Source organism: Primulina eburnea, chromosome 9 (assembly GCF_022965805.1).
Source record: "Primulina eburnea isolate SZY01 chromosome 9, ASM2296580v1, whole genome shotgun sequence".
Taxonomy (NCBI): Eukaryota; Viridiplantae; Streptophyta; class Magnoliopsida; order Lamiales; family Gesneriaceae; genus Primulina; species Primulina eburnea.
In genome coordinates this window covers 34,157,158-34,180,320 of record NC_133109.1, presented here as the reverse complement: position 1 = coordinate 34,180,320, position 23,163 = coordinate 34,157,158, and the positions used below count along the sequence as shown (strand labels likewise).

Genomic DNA, 23,163 nt, shown 5'->3' with positions numbered 1-23,163 from the left:
GTTCTATACAAGTCTAGAAAGTAGCAACTTATGGCAATTTCTCATTCTCCCAATAATAATAATAAATAAATAAATAAATAAAACTAAAACTAAAAATCACTCTCATATGTCCATTTTTTCAATATAAAAAATATAAAAATAAAAACCCTTTTGGTGTAATGTAAAATATAATAATAATGTAAAGAGAAAATTGATGATTTATCGTCCGCCTGATATGAAAATCTCAAATATTTGATGAGATCTCGGTGTCAAACATCAATTACAACAAATTACTAACCCAATTCAAATATATGTGAAGCATTTTAAGAAATTTTATGGATTGAGAGAGTGAGATTAACTTATTTTATTTTAAATTAGGATGAATACATTCACTTTAACAATGAAAAAATTGCATTTGTGTGTTATGTATATGTTTTTCTTTGTGATGTGACACTCTATGTTATTATGTCTATTTTTTTCTTTGTGATTTTGACACTTTATATTGTCGTAACAATTCAATAATTTAATTTTCTTTGAATATGGCAAAATATGGCCTTTTATCGTTTATGGTTCTAAAAAAGTGGAGTAAATCTTTTGTGAGACGGTCTCACGACTCTTTATCTATAAGACGAGTCAACCCTACCGATATTCACAATAAAAAATAATATTCTTAGCATAAAAAATAATACTTTTTCATTGATGACCCAAATAAGATATCTGTCTCACAAAATAAAATCCGTGAGACCATTCTCACTAAGTTTTTGCCAAAAAAGTGATGTCAATATTCAAATTTAAACAAGATTAATTAATATGTCATATTTATGTTCACGATTTTTCTATTTAATATCGATAAAAACACTATTCGAAAACATAAATAAAATCTTGTGTCCAAACAAATAGTCGCTCAATCGAACTCAATCTTACAAAAGTTTATGTGAAATTGGACGTCATTTAATCAATTTTTTTTAAATTCCAATTTTATAGTCACTATTACTATTGATGTTGCTATTGTTTTTATTTAAATAATTTTTACTATATCCTTGTAATAAATACTATAATTTCTCATGTTACAATTATCATTAGTATCATTGCTAGTATTAATGATGATGAATATTGACCCGATTCAAGGATCCAAACACAAACCCCACCCGGGGCCGGAATGGGATTGCCGGGTGACCCGTATATGGCCAGCCCCGAATTGCGAAGCCCTAAACGCATCCCGCCATTTCGATTTGAACCTCCCCAATTCCTGACACACACACACACATTTCCTTCTACTCCGATTCCTGAACTTCTTTCAAAACCACTGTACACCACCGTTGATTTTGTGTGCAACTCACATTTAGATTTTCAGTTCTCATTGAGGCATAATCAAGAGGATTGTTTATGACATGATCTTCATTTTTTGGTCCTTTCCCCATTTTTAAGTGTTTAGAACTTGATTTCATGACCTTTGAATCGATTTTTTTCTGGGATTATTGGTTTCATATCTCACACGTATGTCATTAAGAATGAGCTTTTGCGGACGTCCATTAACGTAAGAAGCTAGAAGAATTTATTTGTTGAAGATGAAGGAAATACACACAAGGTAACGACAATCCATATCCTTTCAACTCTTATATATATATTCCATTATTTTTGTTTCCTTTAATTTTGGTTCCTGTACTTTTGGTGGATGCAGGGGCATCAATTCAAATGGAGATAAGAAATCTAGCAACAAACCACTGAAAATCAATTGGCAAGAACACGCCAATGCACACTACGACTTCTCAAGACAAGATAACTTCTTGAGTGCAAACTTTCTTTTCTCCTTGCCAACTCAAAAACCTCAAATTGGTGAAGCAATGGATGCAAGGTAAAATTCATTTTTGTGACTTTGAGATAGTTGATAAATATATTTACCTGTGGAATGCTGTCCTGAAATATTCACTTTTCTACTATCTTGCTTTTCTACATACTTTCAGGCCTGCTCTCTGTTGTGATATGCATGGGAACAAGCCATAGAATATGTATATGGTTGTTACTGATAGGAAATCAAGCACAAACATACTTGAATTTTTTTCAAGTTCATGGTTATTGTTGTCCGTGTCTTCTTTATCCTTTCTCGCTGACCTGGCATTCATTTAAAAATCATGATATAAGAAAATCATGTACGTTGCTTATTCTTTATGGAATTATTACCCAGACGATTAATGTCGTCTCAGTGTTATTTGCTTTTATTAAATATTCTTCCCTCCTTTTCTTTCTTCAAATGTTGGGTAAACTCATTTTGATTGTAGATTCATTAAGAGGTGAACTTCATGAATCCATGATGCTTTTTTGCCTTTCTCATGATTTATCTTTCTGCATATATAGGTCCATGGTTTGTCAATTTCAGGATGTTAGTGTGCAAAATGTGCGAGTTGAAAAGGTAAAATATTTTTGTGGTTGTAGATCTGTATTGTAAATCTTTTTCCTGCAGGCAAATACATTAGAAAGAGGTGATTTTTGAGCTCACTCTTTGACTCTTGTGCACATTACTTAGGAGTGTTCTATGTTTCGAGGCTAAAGATTGGTGTTTGACTCCATATCAACTAAATTAAATTGAATCCTTGAACGGGGATCTGATACCTTAGTGCATCAGACGATAGGTTTGTGATCTAAAGTAATCGTCACTTGTGTAGTTGTGAAACCCTCGTGTCAAATTGGTTTATGGACGGAGAATGTTGCCGTCTGCTGCAATTGATGGGTTATTGTTAACTCGGCAGCATTTCTCTGCAATATTTATCCATTCCAGTTGATTTTTTGTTTCCTTTATACTTACTCGATGTTCTATGAATCTTTAGAAAAGTATGCTGGAATAGTAAACGCACAGGAATTTATAACAAAAGTTAAATATTCTGCACAGTCAACAATGCCTTGATTAGACTATGCCATTGAGTGCTTCATGATAAAGAAAGTGAAGAATTTAGTCAAAATTTATGTTTCATGCATGCCATGTCTTATAATTTCTTTACCATCATAAAAAATTTGTGGTGCTATAATTGCAGTTGCTTCGAGTATTGTAGCTTTTTCGTGAACAGTTTTTTTTTTACCAAAGAGATACATGGGTCAGGAATAAGAATAACCATGTCGTACAAATAGAAAATGTTTAAACGACATGATAGTGGATCAATGCAGTTTAAAAAGGTTGGATTTGATAGGGACAAGATGAATATACGAGGCAACTAACTATGATGTAGAATTGAAAGGAAAGTGTTTTTTTAATGGCATGCACTGTCATACGTACTTTCCTCTCCACAAGGAACTGAATTCTTCCTGAAACCAGAGATACCAACTCAAATCGAATGTAGCCTGATCAGTTTGAAGCCTCTGGTTTATTCCACCCAATTTTTCTGCTCCAGAGTTCATCCTTCCGTTTAACATCCAACATGTAGATCTAGGGCTGGGTTTCTGGCAATAGTACATTGTAAGATCAGTAAGTTCTTGACCCACCTTCGTAATAGATTTTCTCTCATGCTCATTTATTTTTTTCAGATTACCATACAGACATATATACCGTGTCTTTTATGTTGCTTGTCATGATTATTTGTCAAATCATGCTCCCCTTATTTCTCCATTACTTATGAAGAAATAGAGTCTAATGAATGGAACCTCATTTCTTTTTATTTTCTCTTGATAGCTATAGCATTCTTCACTTTTTCTTTCCCTCCTAAGTCAGTTGAGGTTAATTGACACAATTCTGATTACTGTCACATTCATTTCTTATTTGTTTTTGTTAGTTTTCGCATTTTATAATTTCTTTGTCCGCATATTCTCCTATTTAAAAGAAATGATTGATTTCTTCTAAATTGGTTGTAAGATTTTCTTTTGTTCTTCATTTTCATTTTTTGATCAGTTGTTCTTCGTTTTCTTTGTTGCAGTTTGTGAAATGTCAGTTTCTGGTTTTAATGCTGATGTAGTTTGTTATAGTGCTTTCAAACTTGATTACCACTTTTTACATTTACTCAAAATTTTATTCATTCAGCATTATTTTGGAATGTAAAATATGGCAGGCTTGGAAGCTACTTACAGGCCTGCAGTTGAATTCCAGAAACTACACAAAACCTGGAAAAACCCTTCCTTTATCTGAACATGCTGATGCCACCTCAAGGAGGGCAACTCAGCAGTGTTCGTCTGACTCGAAAATCAAGTTTTCTGGTAATACACGAATGCATCAAAGCCTAGGTGAATCCTATGTTCAAAGCAGCAAAGTTGAGGAAGACAGACAGGTTCTGATGCAAAGTGGTTCATACTCGACGAGCGATAGATTTCAAGCGCAAAACATAAATGGCGTTGCCCGCAAATCTGCTGCTTATGCAATAGCAACAGTTGGGTCCAAGTCAACATATTCTGAACGCATCATTGATGATGATGTACTTGAGGTAATTTTCGAGAAAGGTTTAAATGATGATGGACAAATTGGCTAATAATGTTGTAGTTTTAAACTGGTAAACTTGTCTACTTTATGCTACTTAGTCAATGTTTCTTCTATTGTAATTACCAAGTTGTTAAGTTATTAATGCATTTGTTTCACGGCTTTACTATATTTCTTCAGAATATTGATGTGGACCAAATAGTTATGAATCATTTTCAGTCAAGTTCGACTCCTCAGCCAACAATATCTAAACATCCTCCATTTACTCATGCTATACTTGAGGAAAAGAATTTGCCATCTGAGCTGTGCTTAAACTGCAGTCACGATATTAAGGTATATTATCATTTAACCTATTTACCTGATAATTGATATACTACAAAGTTCTTATGGTGACCACCTGAAACTGGTGCAGCTAGGACTTTGTTCGGAAGCTTCAAACCACCTGCAAGAAATGAAGGACTCTCTGATTAACATATCAAATGATCTAATAGACAATATTGATGAGATGAGTTCGGAGAAGGTAGAGAAGCTTCGTCTACAAAGGTTTGCCTACTCTTTGTCCATAAATCTCTCTACTTTCATGGTTTAAATAATTTAGTTGGTTAATTTTTCAAAGGAAAATACATGGACAGATATGAAAGAATTGTGCCAACTGTTTGTAAGGCTACCATGTCAGAATGATTTTGTTGTGATCATCCTCCTTTTTTTTCTTCCCGATAATTTCCTTATATAACTTATATAAATGAGCTGAAACCTAGGATGTTTTCATATTATTATTAGGCAGCAGCTTAATAAACAAATTCAGCAGCTTGAGAAATATCTACGCTCTACATCAGTTAATGAGGAGAGAATGCCGCCAAATTTTTCTGCATTTAAAGCAACCAAGATGGCTTTCCAGTGTGAAACCCCTCCAACAGTTCCGTTCAGAATTGACCCCAAGAAGCTCGATTCAGAGTTTCAAGTAAATAATGAGCCTGATAGGATTGATAGGTGGGGTTCATCATTTTCATTTTATTCCACGGACAGAGTTGGGATTTCAGCAGCCTCAGTGGGGAGAGAGGCATATGTACCTAAGTATATTGAAGTAAACTACATTGAGGGTTCAACTGACAAAAAGTGGAGCAGTCGGGAGTTTTCTTGGACAAGGGAGCTAGAGGTTTGTCACAGGTATAACCTTCCAGTAATACATCCTGCTCAGTGTTCTAATATGTTATGTTTTCTCCTGTTGTCAGGCCAACAACAAAAGAGTGTTTGGCAATCACTCCTTCCGTCCCAACCAGAGAGAGGTGATCAACGCTACAATGAGTGGATATGATGTATTTGTTTTAATGCCAACTGGAGGAGGAAAAAGCCTGACTTATCAGGTGAAATTAAATTAGTCTCATCCATTTTTAAAATTTTTTCAATGAAATCTATGCTGAGAATAAGAGATGATTGATCAGTGTTATCATCATAATTTTCAATTTATATCAGATTAATTGTTAAGAGTTTGAATGAGGAACATTGGAAATGCCTTTACTGGTGTTTCTCATTTTTATCATTTATTTTTCTGTTTAACAGATTTTCGTACTCAGGACCATTTTCAATGCTGAAGTTTTAGAATTTGATGAAAATTTAATCTGAATATTATATTCTTAGTGGTCGCTTTGATCTAAATCATAACTAGCTAGAAGACTCACATTTTCAGGGATCACATTTTGTCTACTGTAGGACCGTAGTACTGTCACTTTTCTGGGGAAAATGTGTTGTACTCGTCTTAAAATGTGAATTTTTATCTTGATTGTACAAAAATGTTTCTATATATGCTGCAATAATTCAGTCACCTAAGAAGTTGCTTTCCAGTGCTAATATTGCATAAAAATTTGCATGTTATTAAATACAATGTGGACAAGCTATGCTAAATGTTCATTTTTTTGCACTCACTTATCTATTGATGCATTGATTTTAGGGATAATTTCTGTACTCTAACTTTTATTTTACCAGCTGTTCAAACTGGATTTTCTGTTGCTTGTTGGAGTTCCATGCTGTAACAACTGACATTTGATGTGGTTTCTGAATGCTGATTTCTTGTAGCTCCCAGCCCTCATCTGTCCAGGAATAACTTTGGTCATTTCACCTCTTGTCTCTCTCATTCAAGACCAAATAATGCACCTGCTACAGGTAAATTTTCCACAATACTTATTTACGCCTTATTGCATCGTAAACTTTGAGAAATGCCAGTAACATAATTATTCCCGTCAAAATCAAACTAGGCAAATATACCAGCGGCTTATCTAAATGCCAACATGGATTGGTCTGAGCAGCAGGAGATTCTTAGAGAGCTTAATTCAGATTACTGCAAATACAAGCTGTTGTATGTCACCCCAGAGAAAGTGGCCAAGTGAGTAAAGTTTTCCTACATCCTAAAGCTTTATCCTGAAATCCACACTTAATTATTTATGGCCACATTCTGGAAGTTGTAATTTAGCCATAAGGTGTTGAGACTTTTAGGTCCAAGTCCAATAGTTTGTTATTATTTCTTATTTGTGCAAGTATAGGCTCATTAAGCCTTAATGCATTACAAGTCTCTATTTACTTAGAAATTCATTCAATCTTGAGATAAACTTGCATAATCTTTTGTTCGGCTTCAGTTCTTACTACACAAGTTTGAGCCACACGGTTTTCATTCTTGTCTTCTACTGTGAAACTGATTTCTTTTATCATACACATCTTAAATAAAAAAAATACCGCTGATATTGATGTTCTAGGTGTCTGTGTGAAATACATCTACAAAGTCATTGCTCTATGCACCCATGGTTATATACATTCTATACGGTGAGCTAAAACTGAATTGAATTCTATCAGCTTCATTTTATGTGGGTTTCAAGCAAATCAGTCGCTTCTGTAAAAGTCTGTAAGAAATTCAAAAATTGACAAAAGTGCATGTCTATGTATTTGTGTGATTTTTCCATCATATGTATAGACAAAATTTTGTCTACACTGCCGTGTACCTCCTTTGGTTAGTATACACGATGCATCACACTGTCAATGTTAGACTAGTTGTCAAGTTTCTTTGGATATGTTGTTGTACTAAGGAGGTCATTACGGGTCTTTAACATATGATTGAATGTGATTATTTAATAAACAGTCCTTTATCGAGAGAATACATACACAAATATAGAATATCGGAATCTTAAAAGAAGACATGTTGCTGTTTTATCAAATAAAATGATTGTTTTAGCTGTTAAATTTTGTTTGTGCGAATGGGATTTCAGCTGGAAGCCATTTGACTTTCTTTTTAATTGAGAATAATTCAACTATATTCTGCACAAACTGATACCCATCTCAAGGTTGCTAGGATTATTTATGATGAGAACCAGAATGTGTTTAAGAAAACATATCCAGTGGATTTTTTTTTTTTGCACAAAAGCAAATGGATTAGCTCAATATTCATTTCTGCAGAAGTGATGTCCTGCTGCGTCACTTAGAAAGCCTACATGCTCGTGATTCTCTTGCTCGGATTGTCATTGATGAAGCTCATTGTGTTAGCCAATGGGGACATGATTTTAGACCGGATTACCAGGTTTTGTATGTCCAATTTTCTTTAGTATTCGAGGGACACTTATTTAGTTGTTTTGACTGCCACTTCTTTATTATTCCGATCTTTTTTATTCTATTTTGTGGTAAACAGAAAATTTTCTTCAGTTTTCATTTGCGTTTGGCATGGTTGCAGTCGTTATATGGTTGCAATCGTTATTGGTGCTGTCATGTGCTTTTTCCAGAAACTCACATTTAAGGATCTTGGTCTAACTCGAGTATTTGTTTGTATCCAGTGTCTCGGCATATTGAAACAGAAATTTCCATCTATACCCGTGCTTGCGTTGACTGCTACCGCCACAATCAGTGTGAAGGAAGATGTTGTGCAGGCTCTTGGTTTAGTAAATTGCATTGTTTTTCGGCAAAGTTTTAACCGCCCAAATTTACGGTAAGTTTTAAGTTTAATTTATAATGCTTGGCCTTACACTAATGCGTAACGCTGCGAAAAATTGCAGATATTCTGTTGTTCCTAAGACAAAGAAGTGTGTGGAAGATATTGACAAGTTTATCAAGGAGAACCATTTTGACGAATGTGGGATCATTTATTGTCTTTCAAGAATGGATTGTGAAAAAGTTGCTGAAAAGTTGCAGGTATATCTCCTTACGTTCATGTGAACTGGGAAGCTGAAATTATGTGGATAAGATGAACCATTCTCTTCTCTTTTTTCCTAATAGAAGTTATGATGATACCAAAAAACAAATTCGCCCCTGTTTTTGTTCTCGACGTTAACGAGGCAAAATAATTTATGTATGTCTGCCCTCAAACTTCTTGTGTGTGAGGTACTGCTTGTGGAATAAATGAAAAAAAGGTTCTCATTGATCATATATTAAAAAAAATGAAAAGCCTCCTTCTATGAATGTGTATTTATTTGGCAGTAGTTTAAGACATTACTTGAATCATAGTATGTATTAATAGGTAATTAGGTATTTATCTGGAACAATTTTTTATTTAAGCAACCCTTTTTTCTTATAATCTAATTTAGATGCATATGTCATTTAATGATTTCTTTTATAGGTTTGATTATGGTTCTAAAATTGACAGTTCCAGTTCCGATGCCCGAATGTTCAGATTCGATTTTCGGTTGGAATCAATTTGAAGATATATTTTTCAATCTAAAAATCAAAATATTTGAATTATTTGTGAGGTATTTAAGCTAATTAAATTTAACGATTTAACAATTATATTACAATATATTAATTTTTTAGCATAAACGAAATAAAAATAGGGTTTCAATTTCACTTATATAAAATAAGTAGTTTAACTTATATAAATTAAGGTGTGTAAACCATAACTTAATCTACGATTTTTGTTACAGTTCATGCTGTTATGAAAAAAAAAACAAACCTCTATCTTAAAGGAGCCTCTGTAAAACAATTGATTTTGGTTTCTTATCTCTACATTCTAGGAACCAGAAAAATCCTTGGTTTTGGTTTCAGTTTTAAAATTGATACAAAAATAGTTTGCCTCTAGTTTTTGGAGATGGTTCCAATTTAGATTCATGTTTTGTAGGGAGCCGTGGTTGGCTCTAGTTGGTAAATTCTGTGAGCAGAGTTCCTCACAGTCAAATTAATGTAGAATTGTAGGCTTTAATTCGTATAATGTATTTGTAATTTTTAAGTGGTGATGCGTGTGTCTTCCAGCAATATGGACATAAAGCAGCTTTCTACCATGGCTCCATGGACACCGACCACCGTGCAATGACACAGAGACAGTGGAGCAAGGATGAGATTAACATAATATGTGCAACAGTTGCATTTGGGATGGGTATGGTTTCAGACTGTAATGCTGTCTTTGGAGTCATTTTCAGTGACGTGCTGACACGGATATTTTAGGTATAAATAAACCTGATGTCCGGTTTGTCATTCACCATTCCCTTCCGAAATCTATTGAAGGCTACCACCAGGTAATCTCCTGTAGCAATGTGTCCTTCCTTGTTTTTATGTACTTATTTTATTGTAAATATATATCTTATATGCCTGGATATTGAGTTGTGGATTGCAGGAGTGCGGCCGTGCTGGAAGAGATGGCCAGGCTTCGTCTTGTGTGTTATACTACAGCTATAGTGATTATGTAAGTCATAAGAAAATGACATCTTTTCTCATTCTCTCTTTTTGGATTTGTTTGAATGGTTTGCATTTCTTCCTGCTTGTGTTAATGCACGCCTGTCAACTTTTTGACTTTTTCTGCAGATTCGGGTGAAGCATATGATAAGTCAAGGAGTGGCAGAGCAAACACTCTTTGCACCAGGATATAAGCGTGCAAGTACAGCACCTTCGGGGAGGTTACTGGAGACAAACACAGAGAATCTCCTGCGAATGGTATAGATAGGATTTTGTTTGTTGCTATTAGAATCACTAAATTATTAATATATTTTAGCAACATATTTTCAGGTTAGCTATTGTGAGAATGATGTTGATTGTCGGCGTCTCCTACAGCTCATTCACTTTGGAGAAAAATTTGATTCTGTAAACTGCCAGAAAACTTGTGATAATTGTTCAAAAAATTTAAGCTTCGTTGAAAAAGATGTCACGGAGATTGCCAAGCAGCTGGTTAGGATTTTCTTATTTATTATTTATGCCATGAAATTCTTTCTCATAGATGTATTTGGTTCTTTTATCCTTAGATGGGCATGTGTTAGAAATACAATTTATTTACAACTTTTAACTGAAAATTGTTTTGTGACATGTTAATAGGTTGAACTGGTAAAGACAACAGGACAACATTTTTCGTCGGCCCATATCTTGGAGGTCTACAGGGGTTCCTTAAACCAGTTTGTATGTCCTAATGATCAAAACTTTGTTGATTTTTACTTATGTGGTACTTTGTTTAACATTATCCTGATACCAAACTTAGGTTAAGAAACACAGACATGAGAATTTGAGCATGCATGGAGCTGGAAAACATTTGGCCAAGGATGAAGCGTCCCGTGTGTTGCGTCACCTTGTGATCGAGGACATTCTGATGGAGGATGTGAAAAAAAGCGATTTATATGGATCAATATCATCGCTATTAAAGGTAAAACGGGCTTTCTTTTCAATGTTCTTTAATATACAAGAGAGCATCTATAGAAAACTCACGAGAAGAAGAACGCGTGTCTTCCTCACTCTAGTACACCCTCTCTTGTTTGTTCCGATACACCCACATACATATAATAGTTTATAGTTATTTATCTGATAGCATCCTTTGAATATTGCCTTTTTTTAATCATCAGGTTAATGAATCCGGGGTTTACAATCTCTTTGCCTGTGGCCAGACGATTAAACTAAGGTTCAATAACTCTGATTCTTGAAATAATCATACTTTTTATTTTGGAGCATTGAAATATGCAACATTCTTAATCAAATGACTATTAGATAATCTTTTCAAAGAAATGATTCATTGACATTCTGCTCTGAACATGTCCCATTGATTTGATAACAGATCTCTTGTTAAAGCTTTTGCTAAATGCCCCATCTTTTCTTGTTTTTTTCCCTACACAAAATAAAAAACATTTTCATAGTTGCTGCTTTTTTTCAAGTCACCCCCCTTTTTTAACTTGCACTTTTTCGAAATTTAAGAGCACGGTGTTGATTTACGACAAAATTTCTCTTGCAAATAAGGATTCATCATCGGCCAAGTCTGTATTCATATAGCAGTACTGAGGATCATTGTCAGCTCAAACAATTTATCTTAAAATTTGGTTGAATACTCCGATTTCTTTCCCTACTCCTCCACGATGTTGTAGTTTGTCGTCTTTATAATGACATTGTCTTCCATGTAGATTCCCATCTTCTGGTAAACCATTGAAATCAGGTCGATCTGAGGCTACTCCTGCAAAAGGATCATCGACATCAGGAAAACAAAGTCCTCCACCAGTAGATATTCCTGCCGAGCCCCACTCTGAAGTTGATTTGGTAATAATACAATCTTCCATCTTATTCTTAGGATTCATCGTTTTTCTATTACTACCCTCTAGCTTAGGTTCAATAATTTATTTCGTGTTGTCTTGTTTCTCTACAGAACCTTTCAGCCAAATTATATTCTGCACTGCGAATGCTCAGAACAGTCCTAGTCAAGGAAGCTGGAGAAGGGGTCATGGCATATCACATTTTTGGGTACACTTCTACGCTTGTTCTCTCTGTTAATAGTTTGCTCGAAGGAACTACTCAACAAGCATATATCTGTCCTAAACTTTTTCTTTTGCCATTGGTTCTTATTCGTAGAAATGCTACACTGCAGCATATCAGTAAAAGGATTCCAAGAAACAAAGATGAACTCTTAGAGATTAATGGTATTGGCAAGTAAGTGAGATCTTCCAATTAAATTCATCGAAGAAACTTGCAAATATAACCAATGTTTTAATTTCAGAGCAAAAATAACCAAATATGGTGATCGAGTACTGGAAACCATTGAAGCTACTATTAGGGATTATTACAAGGACAAAAACAGCAGCAGTAGCAATGATAGCACAGATTCAAAGAGGAGAAGACAGGCCACCGCTAGAGTTTCAAATACAAATTCAAATGACGATGATTTCTTAGTTGAAAGCACTGGCAGGTCCAAGAAAAGGTTGGTGAAAAAGGTTGATAAGAGTCTGGGAACAAATTTGAACAAAAATCTTGAGTGTGAGTACCAATACGAAGATATTGATTTTGATGATAGCTTATTTGAGGTTGAAGTTGGTGAGATTGATCAGAATAGAGGAGGAAGAGTTCTACCTTCATGGCATACAACTTGAGTAAGTTTCTTCATGGTCGATGCTAGAACCATTTCTCAGATATTCTTTGGGAAATGAAATGCATTTGATTCTAACATTAGAGTTGCATAATAGAAATGCGTTTCGCATTGTAGTCAAAACTTTGTATGCTGCATGAAGAGATTATCCAATTGCAATCTTTGCAATGTAACTTGATTTTGACAATATCTGATAAATGTTACTTCCAAATTAATTAATTAATAATACTTTTCTAGGTAAAACAGTGTTTACTGTATAATTTATTATGTTCTATGAATGATGTTGCATTTTTATATTTTTTTTAAAAAAGATGATAACTAATTCGTTGTTTAGAGTTAGTTTTATTTTTAAGAAGGCAGATTTATAACAATTATTAGTGACAAGATATCGATTTTATTGAATTTTGATATATTTGACTAATATTATATGTATATGTTAAATATATTTTTTATTTTTGCAGTTTTTCAAATAAAATTAGATAAACGGTTTTGGCTGAATTATAAAGTTACAAAAATAAAAAATCTATTGAGCCACGATGTTAGATCAATAAAAAGAAGATTTAAATTTTAGACGGTGTATCAAGCATAATAAAAACTAGTATATTGACGCACGCGTTGCTTGTTTGTATAATATTTTTTTATATTTCATTTGATTTATGTTAAAATGAGGATCAAAATATAATTATAAGAAATAACGAGGGACTACACTGTAATTTTGATATATAAATTGAAAAATAAATTGAAAAATAAAAGAAAAAAAAATACCACAATAAGAATTGAACCTATAACTCAAACCCCAAAAAATAAAGATTATATCCGCTAAATTACACATAACTTGCATTAAAAGTTTGACATTTTATTAATATATATAATTATTTAAACAGATTATGATATCAAAATTAGTTACTCAAAGTGTCTCAAACTTAATAAAATAGTATAGAAAATTAAAACATTGTTGGTCAATTATAATAAATTTGAAAGCTTAAGAATAAATAAATTAGGTCAAAAGGATTTTAATACAATTACTCATTTTTATTTTTATTTGACATTTTTTTATAGTTAGTAAGCTAGTAATACTTTATTTATATGTTTAATAAATACCCATAAAATATTACATCGATATTAATATATCTGTAAAAATAAGTGACGTGGTGGATGCGGTTTCTTAAAAAAATTGTCACTACATAATATAATATGATGTGATTACACCACTGATCATACCACTGAATCTTGATAATATAGATACTTCTCACCACTGATCTTACCACTGAATCTTGATAATATAGATACTTCTCTGACAGATTTCGTTGTAAAAAAATATGTGGGATCACTGCCCCATAGCGTGTCTCCACATTTCCTACCATAGTGGCATTCGAGGTGAATTGAAAACGTTCTCTACCATAATCCGAAAACACTAAAATCTCGGAAAACAAACGGAAATGGAAAGTAAAAATCTTGACTCCAAAAACTCCCAGAAGGAAGTTCAGGCACAGAAGAAAGTGGGGTTTCAAGAAGGGGATGATCTTCATATATATTCTCTTCCCAAGAAATGGAAACGAAAATGGAGGCATGTGAAAAAATCTGCCTTTTGGGTGGAGGAAATGATGCCCGAGGAAGAAGGGAAGATGAAAGAAAATGGAGTTTTAGAGGATTTTGTTGGAGGTTGCAGCAGAAATAATTTGGCTCCCGTTGAGGAAGTTTGCTCCATCTGTTTTGATAAATTCAACATCCCATGTAGTACAAATTGCGGTCACTGGTTTTGTGGCAAGTTTTCTACCTACTTTTACTTTTTCTTTATACTTTTGAGGATTTTTGGTATTTTTTCTCTGTTTTGTGTCTATGGGTGGCCTCCTATTCTTGAGTTAATGTATTAGATGAGAAGTGAACTTAGTATTTTGATTATATATGTTTATAGGTTTATAGTAAAGTTAAGATATAATGGTTTGTTGCAGAGGGATATCTGGAATTTTTCCATGCCAGTATGCCCATTTTCACGTCAAAAGCTGCCTCCTACGTCCTAACATAGTGTTTCCATTTTGGAAATTTGCGGAAAAATATATTTGTTAAGTAGAAAGCATCAAGCAGGGCCAGGGGATGATTTTGCTGTCGCACTTCGTTTCTGTGCTCTGAAGATTTTATTCACTGTTTCTTGTGAATATGCTTCATATGAGATGGACACAACGTAGGAGGAATTTGAATGGGGCCAAAATGTATACTGCGGTAGTGAAAATCAAAATATAGGTTTTTTCCCTTTGGGAGGTGGCAAAGTTCCATTGGTGGAATGCAAGGCCTTTTCCAGGTAGGATCGAGTCACATATCCGCTCTTACATTTTCTGCTAAGTTATCTTTTTTTTCATTCTTGTGTTCTTCGTCTTCTTTCTTAAGCTCCATGCTTGTCACTGGAAAAAGGCTACAACACGACCTATCAACATTTATGGAGATAAGTACAAAATTTTCATCTTTTAGAAGTTCAATACTTATCACAATGATATTTTTTTGGGTTGTTTAGTGAAGTTTCGCATAATTATGTTTACATTTTTGTCAGGACATATAGGAATCTATACTCTATTGCCTTTTGATTGCCTCTTCTACTCCCTTCCCTGTTTTCTAAGTAACATAGAATGCATGCCATCTATTTATAATGTCTTATGCATGATCCATTCTTTATTATCCGGCAAAGTAAAAAAATTTGTTGTGCACATATATGGTTTTATGATGTTTTGTTGTCAAACTTGGAACCCATAGTAACACATGCTGGAAAATTGATGTTACCTTTTGTTTTGCATAAAGTATTAGCTTTACTGCTACTTATGAGCAGATTATTGACAGCTTCCAATGGCGTGAGATGCATTTCTCCGTAATACGTCTTCTTGGGGTGAGCTTATTTACTGGGAACAGTTAAAAAAAATTACTTCTTCCATGCTTGTCTTCAAATGAATGTTTGCATCAGGTACCCGTGTTTTCATACTTAAATAATACCAAAACAAGTCCAATAGTTGTAGCTTCTTCAAATATAACTATTTAATTCAAAATTCTGTTTTTAGAAGTGCAAATTACATTTATATGTATACTGCAGGAAATCTACATTATTGTTCAAACTTAGCTGAGTAACTAGAACTGAATCAAGATTTTTGCATCAACTTCTGTCGATTGTGTTGTATGAGTTCATTCCCACTGGTATGTTGAGTTTCCCTTCTCATGCACACTTCACTTCATTCCAAGATAGGCGCTGGCGCTTTTAGGGACGAACTTACGAATATTGGATATTGGATCGATGTTTGGGCACATAAAAGGTAAATATACACACGATCTATACAGCATAAGCATGTCATACATCCTTTTAGAGTGAATGCCTGAAAGTTATTTAATTGAAATTACTTGCTATTATGCCAGCCACTTATTTGTGACTTCTTGGAATGAATGAGAGTCCATTTGACACTTGTATGCCACTTATTACACATGTTTGAGTCTTAGATCTTTAAAATTTTCGCGAGATAAATGATTGAGTTTGCTTCCATATACGATGTTCATGACTCATGAAACAGAGACATCTTATTGTGAATGTCACAACTCACAACTCTGTTCATATGTATGTGGAGCTGCGCATAAATGCCTAATGTCGTGCTTTAAGTTTCTTTACATGTGCACATGAGTAGGATTCTTTGTTTAGATTATCATGTAAAAGTCTCGCATTATATGCTGGAGGATTCGGGATTCAAAGTGCGTTTCACATTGGTACGAATATGTTTTTTGGTACTCAACTTTTCGTTGAGATTTTTGTAGTGCACAGGTGTCGTTCGAGACATCTGGCTGTGCTACAAATTGGGCATATTTAGTCCGAGTCGCTTGTTTCTCGGGTGCGCGGACTTGTAACTGTCTCTATATTTGACCCATATCAGGAGCACTTTAATTTTTAGCCATGATCAAAAGTTTTTTTTTTTAAAAAAAAAAATAGTCCCCCCTAGTGTTTTCCTAGTTTAGTCAATTTGGATTTAGTAGCTTTTTTCTTAAAAGTTTTTTTTTATTTAAAGTGTTTTTATAGTTTTATATATGTTTGGATAGATATTGTAGTGTTTTTAAATTTGCGAATAAAATTTTCAATGATACTTGGAAAATCCATTCGAAAGCCTAACACGCGTTTGCTTGCTTAATATGATTTAGGAAAAAGCTTGATGGAATCACAGCTCTTAAATTCAGTTAAGTCGATGTTATCTAAGAGGATATTTACTCCACGTGATTTGGATAGACAATTCATATATATATATATACGTGATTTTAAAAAAATTAGCGAGCCTTATATATATATATATATATATTACTAAATTTGAACTCTTGATTAGGTGGTAATAATCCTCTAGGATGAAATCAACCTTGAATTCTATGCTAGCCTGAATTTACTCGTCTTGTCCAGGTTCATCCTCTCCCCCGTGTCTCTTCAAAATTCATTTAATTTCTTGTTTCGTCTTATCCCAATCCAATTCTTGGAGTTATTAGATTAGATTAGATTTAGATGGGAATATCACGCTCCTTCGACGCACCTCGATTTTGCTTCCGCTGCTGTTGTTGTTATTGTCGCTGCTGCTGACGCTGTTGGTTGTTTTAGGTTCTTTTGGGAGCTTCGATTGATTTTACAGCTCCGTTTTTTTATGGATTCAACCTTGCTGCCAACCACGACCAAGGGGCTTTCTCTAGGGTTTTCATCTCATGGGTCGAAGGTGGTTGAAAGTGCTCGGGGTTCGAAAATCGCCGACGACTCGATTTCGTTCCAGATCGAATCGAGAGTTAAAGACCCTTTACATCCCGTGCCCTCGGTTCCACTCCAACTGATGGACCAGGAGACGGCGAACCATCATCATGATTTGGACCATCATCATGATTTGGATATTAATTCCAATGAAATTAAAGGTAGACGGACTGATGAAGGAGAAAAGGACGCAGAGGAGTTTCGGATTTTGGGCCATTCTCTGTGTTTGAAGCGAAGACGCGACTGCGATTCGGGGTCTTCGGTTCCATCTTCCTTCACAAAGGTATTTATGGTTTCTTCTCCAGATATGGAATCGCGTAGGAAGATGGTCAAAGCGTGGGGAAATCAGAGATTGCAAGATGCAGACCCTGATGTTTTTGGAATCATGGAAAAGGAGAAGCAAAGGCAGTATAGAGGGATCGAATTGATTGCTTCGGAGAATTTTGTGTGTAAAGCAGTAATGGAGGCATTAGGAAGCCATTTAACTAATAAATATTCAGAGGGGATGCCAGGGGCTCGATACTATGGTGGAAATCAGTACATTGATGAGATTGAAACACTTTGTCGCGAGCGTGCTTTGTATGCTTTTGGGCTTGATTCTGAAAATTGGGGTGTGAATGTACAGCCTTATTCGTGTACATCAGCAAATTTTGCAGTTTTTACGGGTCTTTTGTTCCCTGGTGATAGGATAATGGGGTTGGACACTCCATCCGGAGGTAACACAAGCCATGGATATTATTTACCAAATGGGAGAAGGGTCTCAGGGGCGTCTATATTTTTTGAGAGCTTGCCATACAAGGTTAATCCCCAAACAGGGTATATAGATTACGAAAAGCTTGAGGAGAAGGCACTTGATTTCCGCCCAAAGATATTGATTTGTGGTGGGAGTTCATATCCTCGTGAGTGGGATTATGCAAGGTTTAAACAAATTGCAGAAAAATGTGGTGCAGTTTTGTTGTGTGATATGGCTCAGATTAGCGGTCTTATTGCTTCTAAGGTGAAATGTTTTATGATTTGTATGGGCTGACGTCTTTGTAAACTTTTTTATTGGTCTGCTTTGTTTTGCTATGTATTCCCATTTGATTTAAAAAAGCATGTCTTGAATTGATTACGCTTCCCACAGTCGGTGTTTTGTAGTTTTGCAAGGTCTGGGGTGAGAGAGAATGAATGCCTGCTAGGATTGTAATTTTAGAAATGGAACCTAGCTTACTACCAAAAATTTCATTACGCTCACTATGCCATCCTCAGTGTATTGCACTTTTTATCATTTATTTTCTAAGGTGTTCCTTTGATTTGTAATTTGTATTATTTTTTATTGTTATTACCAAAGGTTGATCATGGTGGCGTTTCCTTCTCTTGTATCATAACCTACCGATTTTGATGCCTTATTTATGTTGAATTGTTCATTCGATTCTTGCTGGATTCCAGCTTAAAGAATTTGTTCTTGCTAATGTTAGTGGGTATGCAATTTGTAGTTATGAATAAGTAGCCTGACCTTGAATGTCCTTGAACTAGTAAGGCATCAAATACAAACCATGATGTACTGCCTATTGAAGCAGTGTTTTGTTGCAGTTAGCTGCACTATTGGATGAAATTGGTTGGTTCACATTCTAACTTGGAGAAACAAATTGTTTTGTGTTTAGCTGGATTTAAGAAATCCGCAGAACACAAGTTTCTTGGTGATTTTTATTTTGATTTCTAACATTAAAATCTGATATTGCGCTCACAGAACAGAACAGAACCATGTGGCACCATATACTATTTGTTTTTTTTTTTGCCGATTCAGAAATCAGTATTGTGTGAATTTATATAACATGGTTACTACGGACTATGATGTCCTTCCTGTTTTGAGTGCTGTAACTCCTCTTTTGGGTCAGAGTTTTACGCATTTTGTATAAATAGGCTTCTTGTATTTATCTAACTACACGAGTTTCTACATGCAGGAATGTGCAAGTCCTTTTGAATATTGTGATATTGTCACCTCAACTACCCATAAAAGTCTCCGTGGCCCTAGGGGAGGGATTATTTTTTATAGGAAGGGGCCAAAGCAGAGGAAGAGAGGGATGCTTTTAAATCAAGGTGATGGTAGTGATAGATATGATTTTGAAGAAAAGATAAACTTTGCTGTTTTCCCAGCACTGCAAGGTGGACCACACAATAATCACATTGCTGCACTTGCAATAGCATTGAAACAAGTGGCTACGCCTGAATACAAGATGTATATGCTACAAGTCAAGAAAAATGCTCAGGCTTTGGCCGCAGCTTTATCGAAGAGAAACTGTAGGCTTGTCACTGGAGGCACAGATAATCATTTGTTGCTTTGGGATCTGAGAAATTTTGGATTGACAGGCATGTTTTTCCCCAGAACAAGTCCCACCAATTTTCCATATTTATTTTTTAAAAGCATTTTCCTTAGCTACTGAATTTTTGATTTCATTGTTTTATCATGTTCAAGATTATATCTCGTCATATGTGTTGAACTCCAGTTCTGGCACGAGCTGTGAAAATTGTTTTGGTTTTGCAAAGTGCATATTAACAGTTTTTATCTAGAAGACTTCTTTAAAGTGCTCCAACTTTTCATTGAGGAAAGAGATCGATTTCTTTTTTTTTTTATCCTGCAAATAATAAGATAGTCAACTATATTTTCTTTGCTTCTGTTAGTTTGATGTTTGGATGTTGTGGATGATACAATCAGCTGTAGAGTGCCTCAGTTCCATATCCTTGCCTATTTTTGTACTCAAACTGGGCTACTTTTTTTCTGTTACTGGAAAGGAGCTTTCTTTGATTAAATTTAATTTAGAAGTAAATTTCCATTGATGTTTGGCTAGTTGATATAGAATAATAAATGTTTTTTGTGTGTCATGAATATACTTCGGTGAGCATTCTCAGGGTTCGGCGACCTTTTATCTTTTCTTTAGTCTTGGTCTTTCTTCTCTGCTCGACTGATAGAATTCTTTCTTGGTGTAGGGTTTTAATTTGATGTTTTGTAAGAAAATATGGAACTTTTGAACTATAATTTTTTTACTTGAATGATAATGTTTATTTGCTAACATAATACAGAATTATCCAAGCACTTGCTCTGTGTTGTTATATGTGTGCTGAATTGGTGCTAGCTTGCTTTTGTCTATGGGTACCTTCTTCTGCTGATGTTTTTTCCGTAGGCCATGTATTTATCTTCTCTAAACATTGTGCCGTGTAGGGAAAATTTTTGAGAATGTGTGTGAGTTGTGTCACATTACACTCAACAAAGTAACCATTTTTGATGATAATGGCAACATTACCCCTGGAGGTGTAAGAATCGGTAAGTTATTATCTTTTTGAAATGAACAACTCGAGCACATTTCTGTAATGTGTTATGCGCCGTCATTATTTGTTGCCGTAACGGAAGTTTTCATGTTTCTTCCCACAGGTACTCCTGCAATGACATCAAGAGGCTGTCTCGAGGCTGATTTTGAGACAATGGCTGAATATCTCATAACTGCTGCACAGATTGCTAGTTCAGTGCATAGGGAACACGGGAAACTACCGAAACATTTTCTGAAGGGTCTTGGGAACAACAAAGAGATAATCGAGCTTCGAGCAAGAGTCGAAAATTTTGCCTCCCAGTTTGCAATGCCAGGCTTTGATGAATAATCTGGTCACATTACAGTGAAGATTGATTCTCGTCTTACCAAGTAGTTTATCAGGGCCTGCGAGGTGTATGGATTGTGCTTCAAACTTGTCCGTGGCAAGAGGCGATTTTCTTGTTCACGTGAGCTAGAAAGTTGGGGTAGTCCAATCATGCCAATCCAAATCTTGGCTATTCTTTCTTGCAGATTTGTTACCAAGGGTGTTTTAAATATGTTGGGCTCACACTCGGTTCATTTTCATGTTTGCGCAGGTGTATATCGATATCGGAATCATCGTCCAACATGGTGTTGTTGCAAAGTCGTAATTTGTACTCTAATTTATCGACGTTCTTTACGAGATTTAAAGTAAACAAATCGTTGAAAGAGTTAACGATGGGTGCAAGACCTTATTATTGAAAGGAACTAGTCCTGAATGTTTGAAAGAAAAGCAAGAAAACGAAATTGGAGGGTTATTATTTTCATTTTTTATTAAAATAAATTATGAAGTGCATTGACGCCACTTAAAACTCAAAGGTATAAATACTTCAAATGTCATCATAAACAATTTCTTCAAATTTCGAATTGTGACTCAAGAAGCTTTTGTTTTGATGGTAACTACGAGATTATATTTATCTTTACGAATTTTGTATATTAAGTATGCTTCTGAGAAAAAAAAACTGACTGTTTGTTTGCCTTGGGTAGAAGCTGAGATTAGGAAAACATAGTACAACCCAAAAGCAATTAATCGAACTGCTTGCCTTCAAAAGATTGCCCAAATTCCCAATTCTTGGGAGCTACAATGTAAGATGTGATTGTGATTCCATCGCCGCTTGTAATCTCGAAAGAAAGAGGCTGATTCTTCAAATCCGCATTTACATGCCAATTCTGCCCCCAATTTCTCCCCATCGGAAGCCACCCAGTTCTCGAGCCCTTTATTTTCACCGCTGCCACGTCGCCTCCGCCGGCGACGTTTCTTATCAGCACCGACAAGAATATTCCGGCGCCGCCTATCGTGAATCTCATCCCTCCTTCCTTCCTGCATCCGATTCTGCGGTACTGAACGGGCATGTTCGAAGCCTTCCATATTGCGATCTTCTCGAAGGCCTCGATGGGGAGGACAAAATGGGCATTCGGGGGGTTGCATTTGCCGCCGCCGTCGGCGTCGAAGCCGTAGTTGGGGGCACAGAAATTGGTGGCCGTGACGATTATGGACGTGCCGGGTATGCACCAGCGGAGGTCCTCCACGCAGCGGAGCTCGAAGCAAGCGCCGCAGATCTGACCCTTTTCGAAGAGGACAGTGCTGAGGGCAGCGGTGGCTTTGCCGTAGCCGTTTTTGTCCAAATCTCCAAATCCACATGCTCCTCCGACAGTGTCCTGGGGATCTTCGGAAGCGTAGTAGGTGGCGTGAGCGGACTTCCACTCGGACAGTTGAGCGGATGAGGGGGTGGAGGGGAAGTAGTGGGAATCTACTAGCTTAGTGTGCAGTAGTAATAATAAAGGGAGTGTGAGGAGGAGGCGGCGGCAGCGGTGAACTGACATTTTGAACCGTTGCGGCGGAATGCGGTGGTTAGGAAAGTTGCAGCACTCGAAGTAAAGCAGCAAGCTTGCTCAGTGCTGTAGAGAGAGTAAATGGATGAGTCTTAAATACTTCGCTCCCACTAAATCGTGAATGATTGAGGATTAAATGATTGCCGGTCTCCTTCATTAAAATTATTTTATTCGTATTTACATGGACTAATCCACCTCATGTCTTAACTTTTTTCCCACGTACTTTTATCGTCTCCACCACTTCTGTTGCGTTTGGATGCACATTAAACCATTCAAAAAATAATAAACAAATAAAATTATAAACCATTTGCATTTGATTTAAGAAAATAATTGAAAGTGATTTGAAATGATTCTATGTTAGGATGAACTAAGAAGTTGAAAGTTGGTTGTGACACAAATTCTTACGATATTGGCCAGCAGAAACACAACAAGAAGTTTAACTAAGAATAAGCTTCAGTAAAAATACAAGATACCATTGAAGAAACTACCGCAGCATCTATTCATTCAGGGGCAGGCAGCAAGTCGCTTAGCAATTTCGAGCAACGATAGAACTGCACAGAGAATTACAATAGTGTATTAGGAAGTTATATGTGGAAAA

General features: G+C 35.5%; 3 protein-coding genes and 1 long non-coding RNA gene across 6 annotated transcripts; 3 read left to right on the top strand and 1 right to left on the bottom strand.

The window, feature by feature from the left end:
* The first annotated feature begins 1,178 nt into the window (after positions 1-1,178).
* LOC140841969 (ATP-dependent DNA helicase Q-like 4A) lies at positions 1,179-12,897 on the top strand. Of its 3 annotated transcripts, XM_073209733.1 has the most exons (25): positions 1,180-1,567; positions 1,661-1,834; positions 2,335-2,389; positions 4,014-4,382; positions 4,556-4,708; positions 4,788-4,918; positions 5,156-5,531; positions 5,608-5,739; positions 6,449-6,535; positions 6,628-6,755; positions 7,817-7,937; positions 8,188-8,339; positions 8,407-8,542; positions 9,593-9,716; positions 9,785-9,855; positions 9,954-10,022; positions 10,142-10,270; positions 10,343-10,501; positions 10,646-10,726; positions 10,806-10,967; positions 11,164-11,219; positions 11,713-11,845; positions 11,952-12,046; positions 12,155-12,232; positions 12,300-12,897. In XM_073209733.1, exons 1-25 carry the CDS (start codon positions 1,548-1,550, stop codon positions 12,667-12,669), a joined length of 3,561 nt encoding a protein of 1,186 aa, XP_073065834.1. In that variant the 5' UTR covers positions 1,180-1,547; the 3' UTR covers positions 12,670-12,897. The 3 variants fall into 3 exon arrangements, with proteins under 3 accessions (XP_073065835.1, XP_073065834.1, XP_073065836.1); XM_073209735.1 differs by lacking the exons at positions 1,180-1,567; positions 2,335-2,389 and having other exon boundaries at positions 1,698-1,834; XM_073209734.1 differs by lacking the exons at positions 9,954-10,022; positions 10,142-10,270; positions 10,343-10,501 and having other exon boundaries at positions 1,179-1,567.
* A 1,139-nt stretch (positions 12,898-14,036) lies between these two features.
* Positions 14,037-16,602, top strand: LOC140840634 (uncharacterized). Its single transcript, XR_012120034.1, has 2 exons — positions 14,037-15,615; positions 15,742-16,602. It is a non-coding gene; the product is annotated as an uncharacterized lncRNA (long non-coding RNA).
* A 563-nt stretch (positions 16,603-17,165) lies between these two features.
* On the top strand, positions 17,166-21,499 carry LOC140841970 (serine hydroxymethyltransferase 6-like). The gene is made up of 5 exons (XM_073209736.1): positions 17,166-18,406; positions 19,353-19,758; positions 20,609-20,710; positions 20,819-21,178; positions 21,290-21,499. Exons 1-4 carry the CDS (start codon positions 17,312-17,314, stop codon positions 21,040-21,042), a joined length of 1,827 nt encoding a protein of 608 aa, XP_073065837.1. The 5' UTR covers positions 17,166-17,311; the 3' UTR covers positions 21,043-21,178; positions 21,290-21,499.
* Positions 21,500-21,756: 257 nt separating this feature from the next.
* Positions 21,757-23,116, bottom strand: LOC140841968 (expansin-A13-like). Its single transcript, XM_073209732.1, has 2 exons — positions 23,039-23,116; positions 21,757-22,631 (listed from the first exon to the last, which is right to left on the bottom strand). The coding sequence occupies exon 2, from the start codon at positions 22,554-22,556 to the stop codon at positions 21,759-21,761; it is 798 nt and encodes a 265-aa protein (XP_073065833.1). The 5' UTR covers positions 22,557-22,631; positions 23,039-23,116; the 3' UTR covers positions 21,757-21,758.
* Between the last annotated feature and the right edge of the window lie 47 nt (positions 23,117-23,163).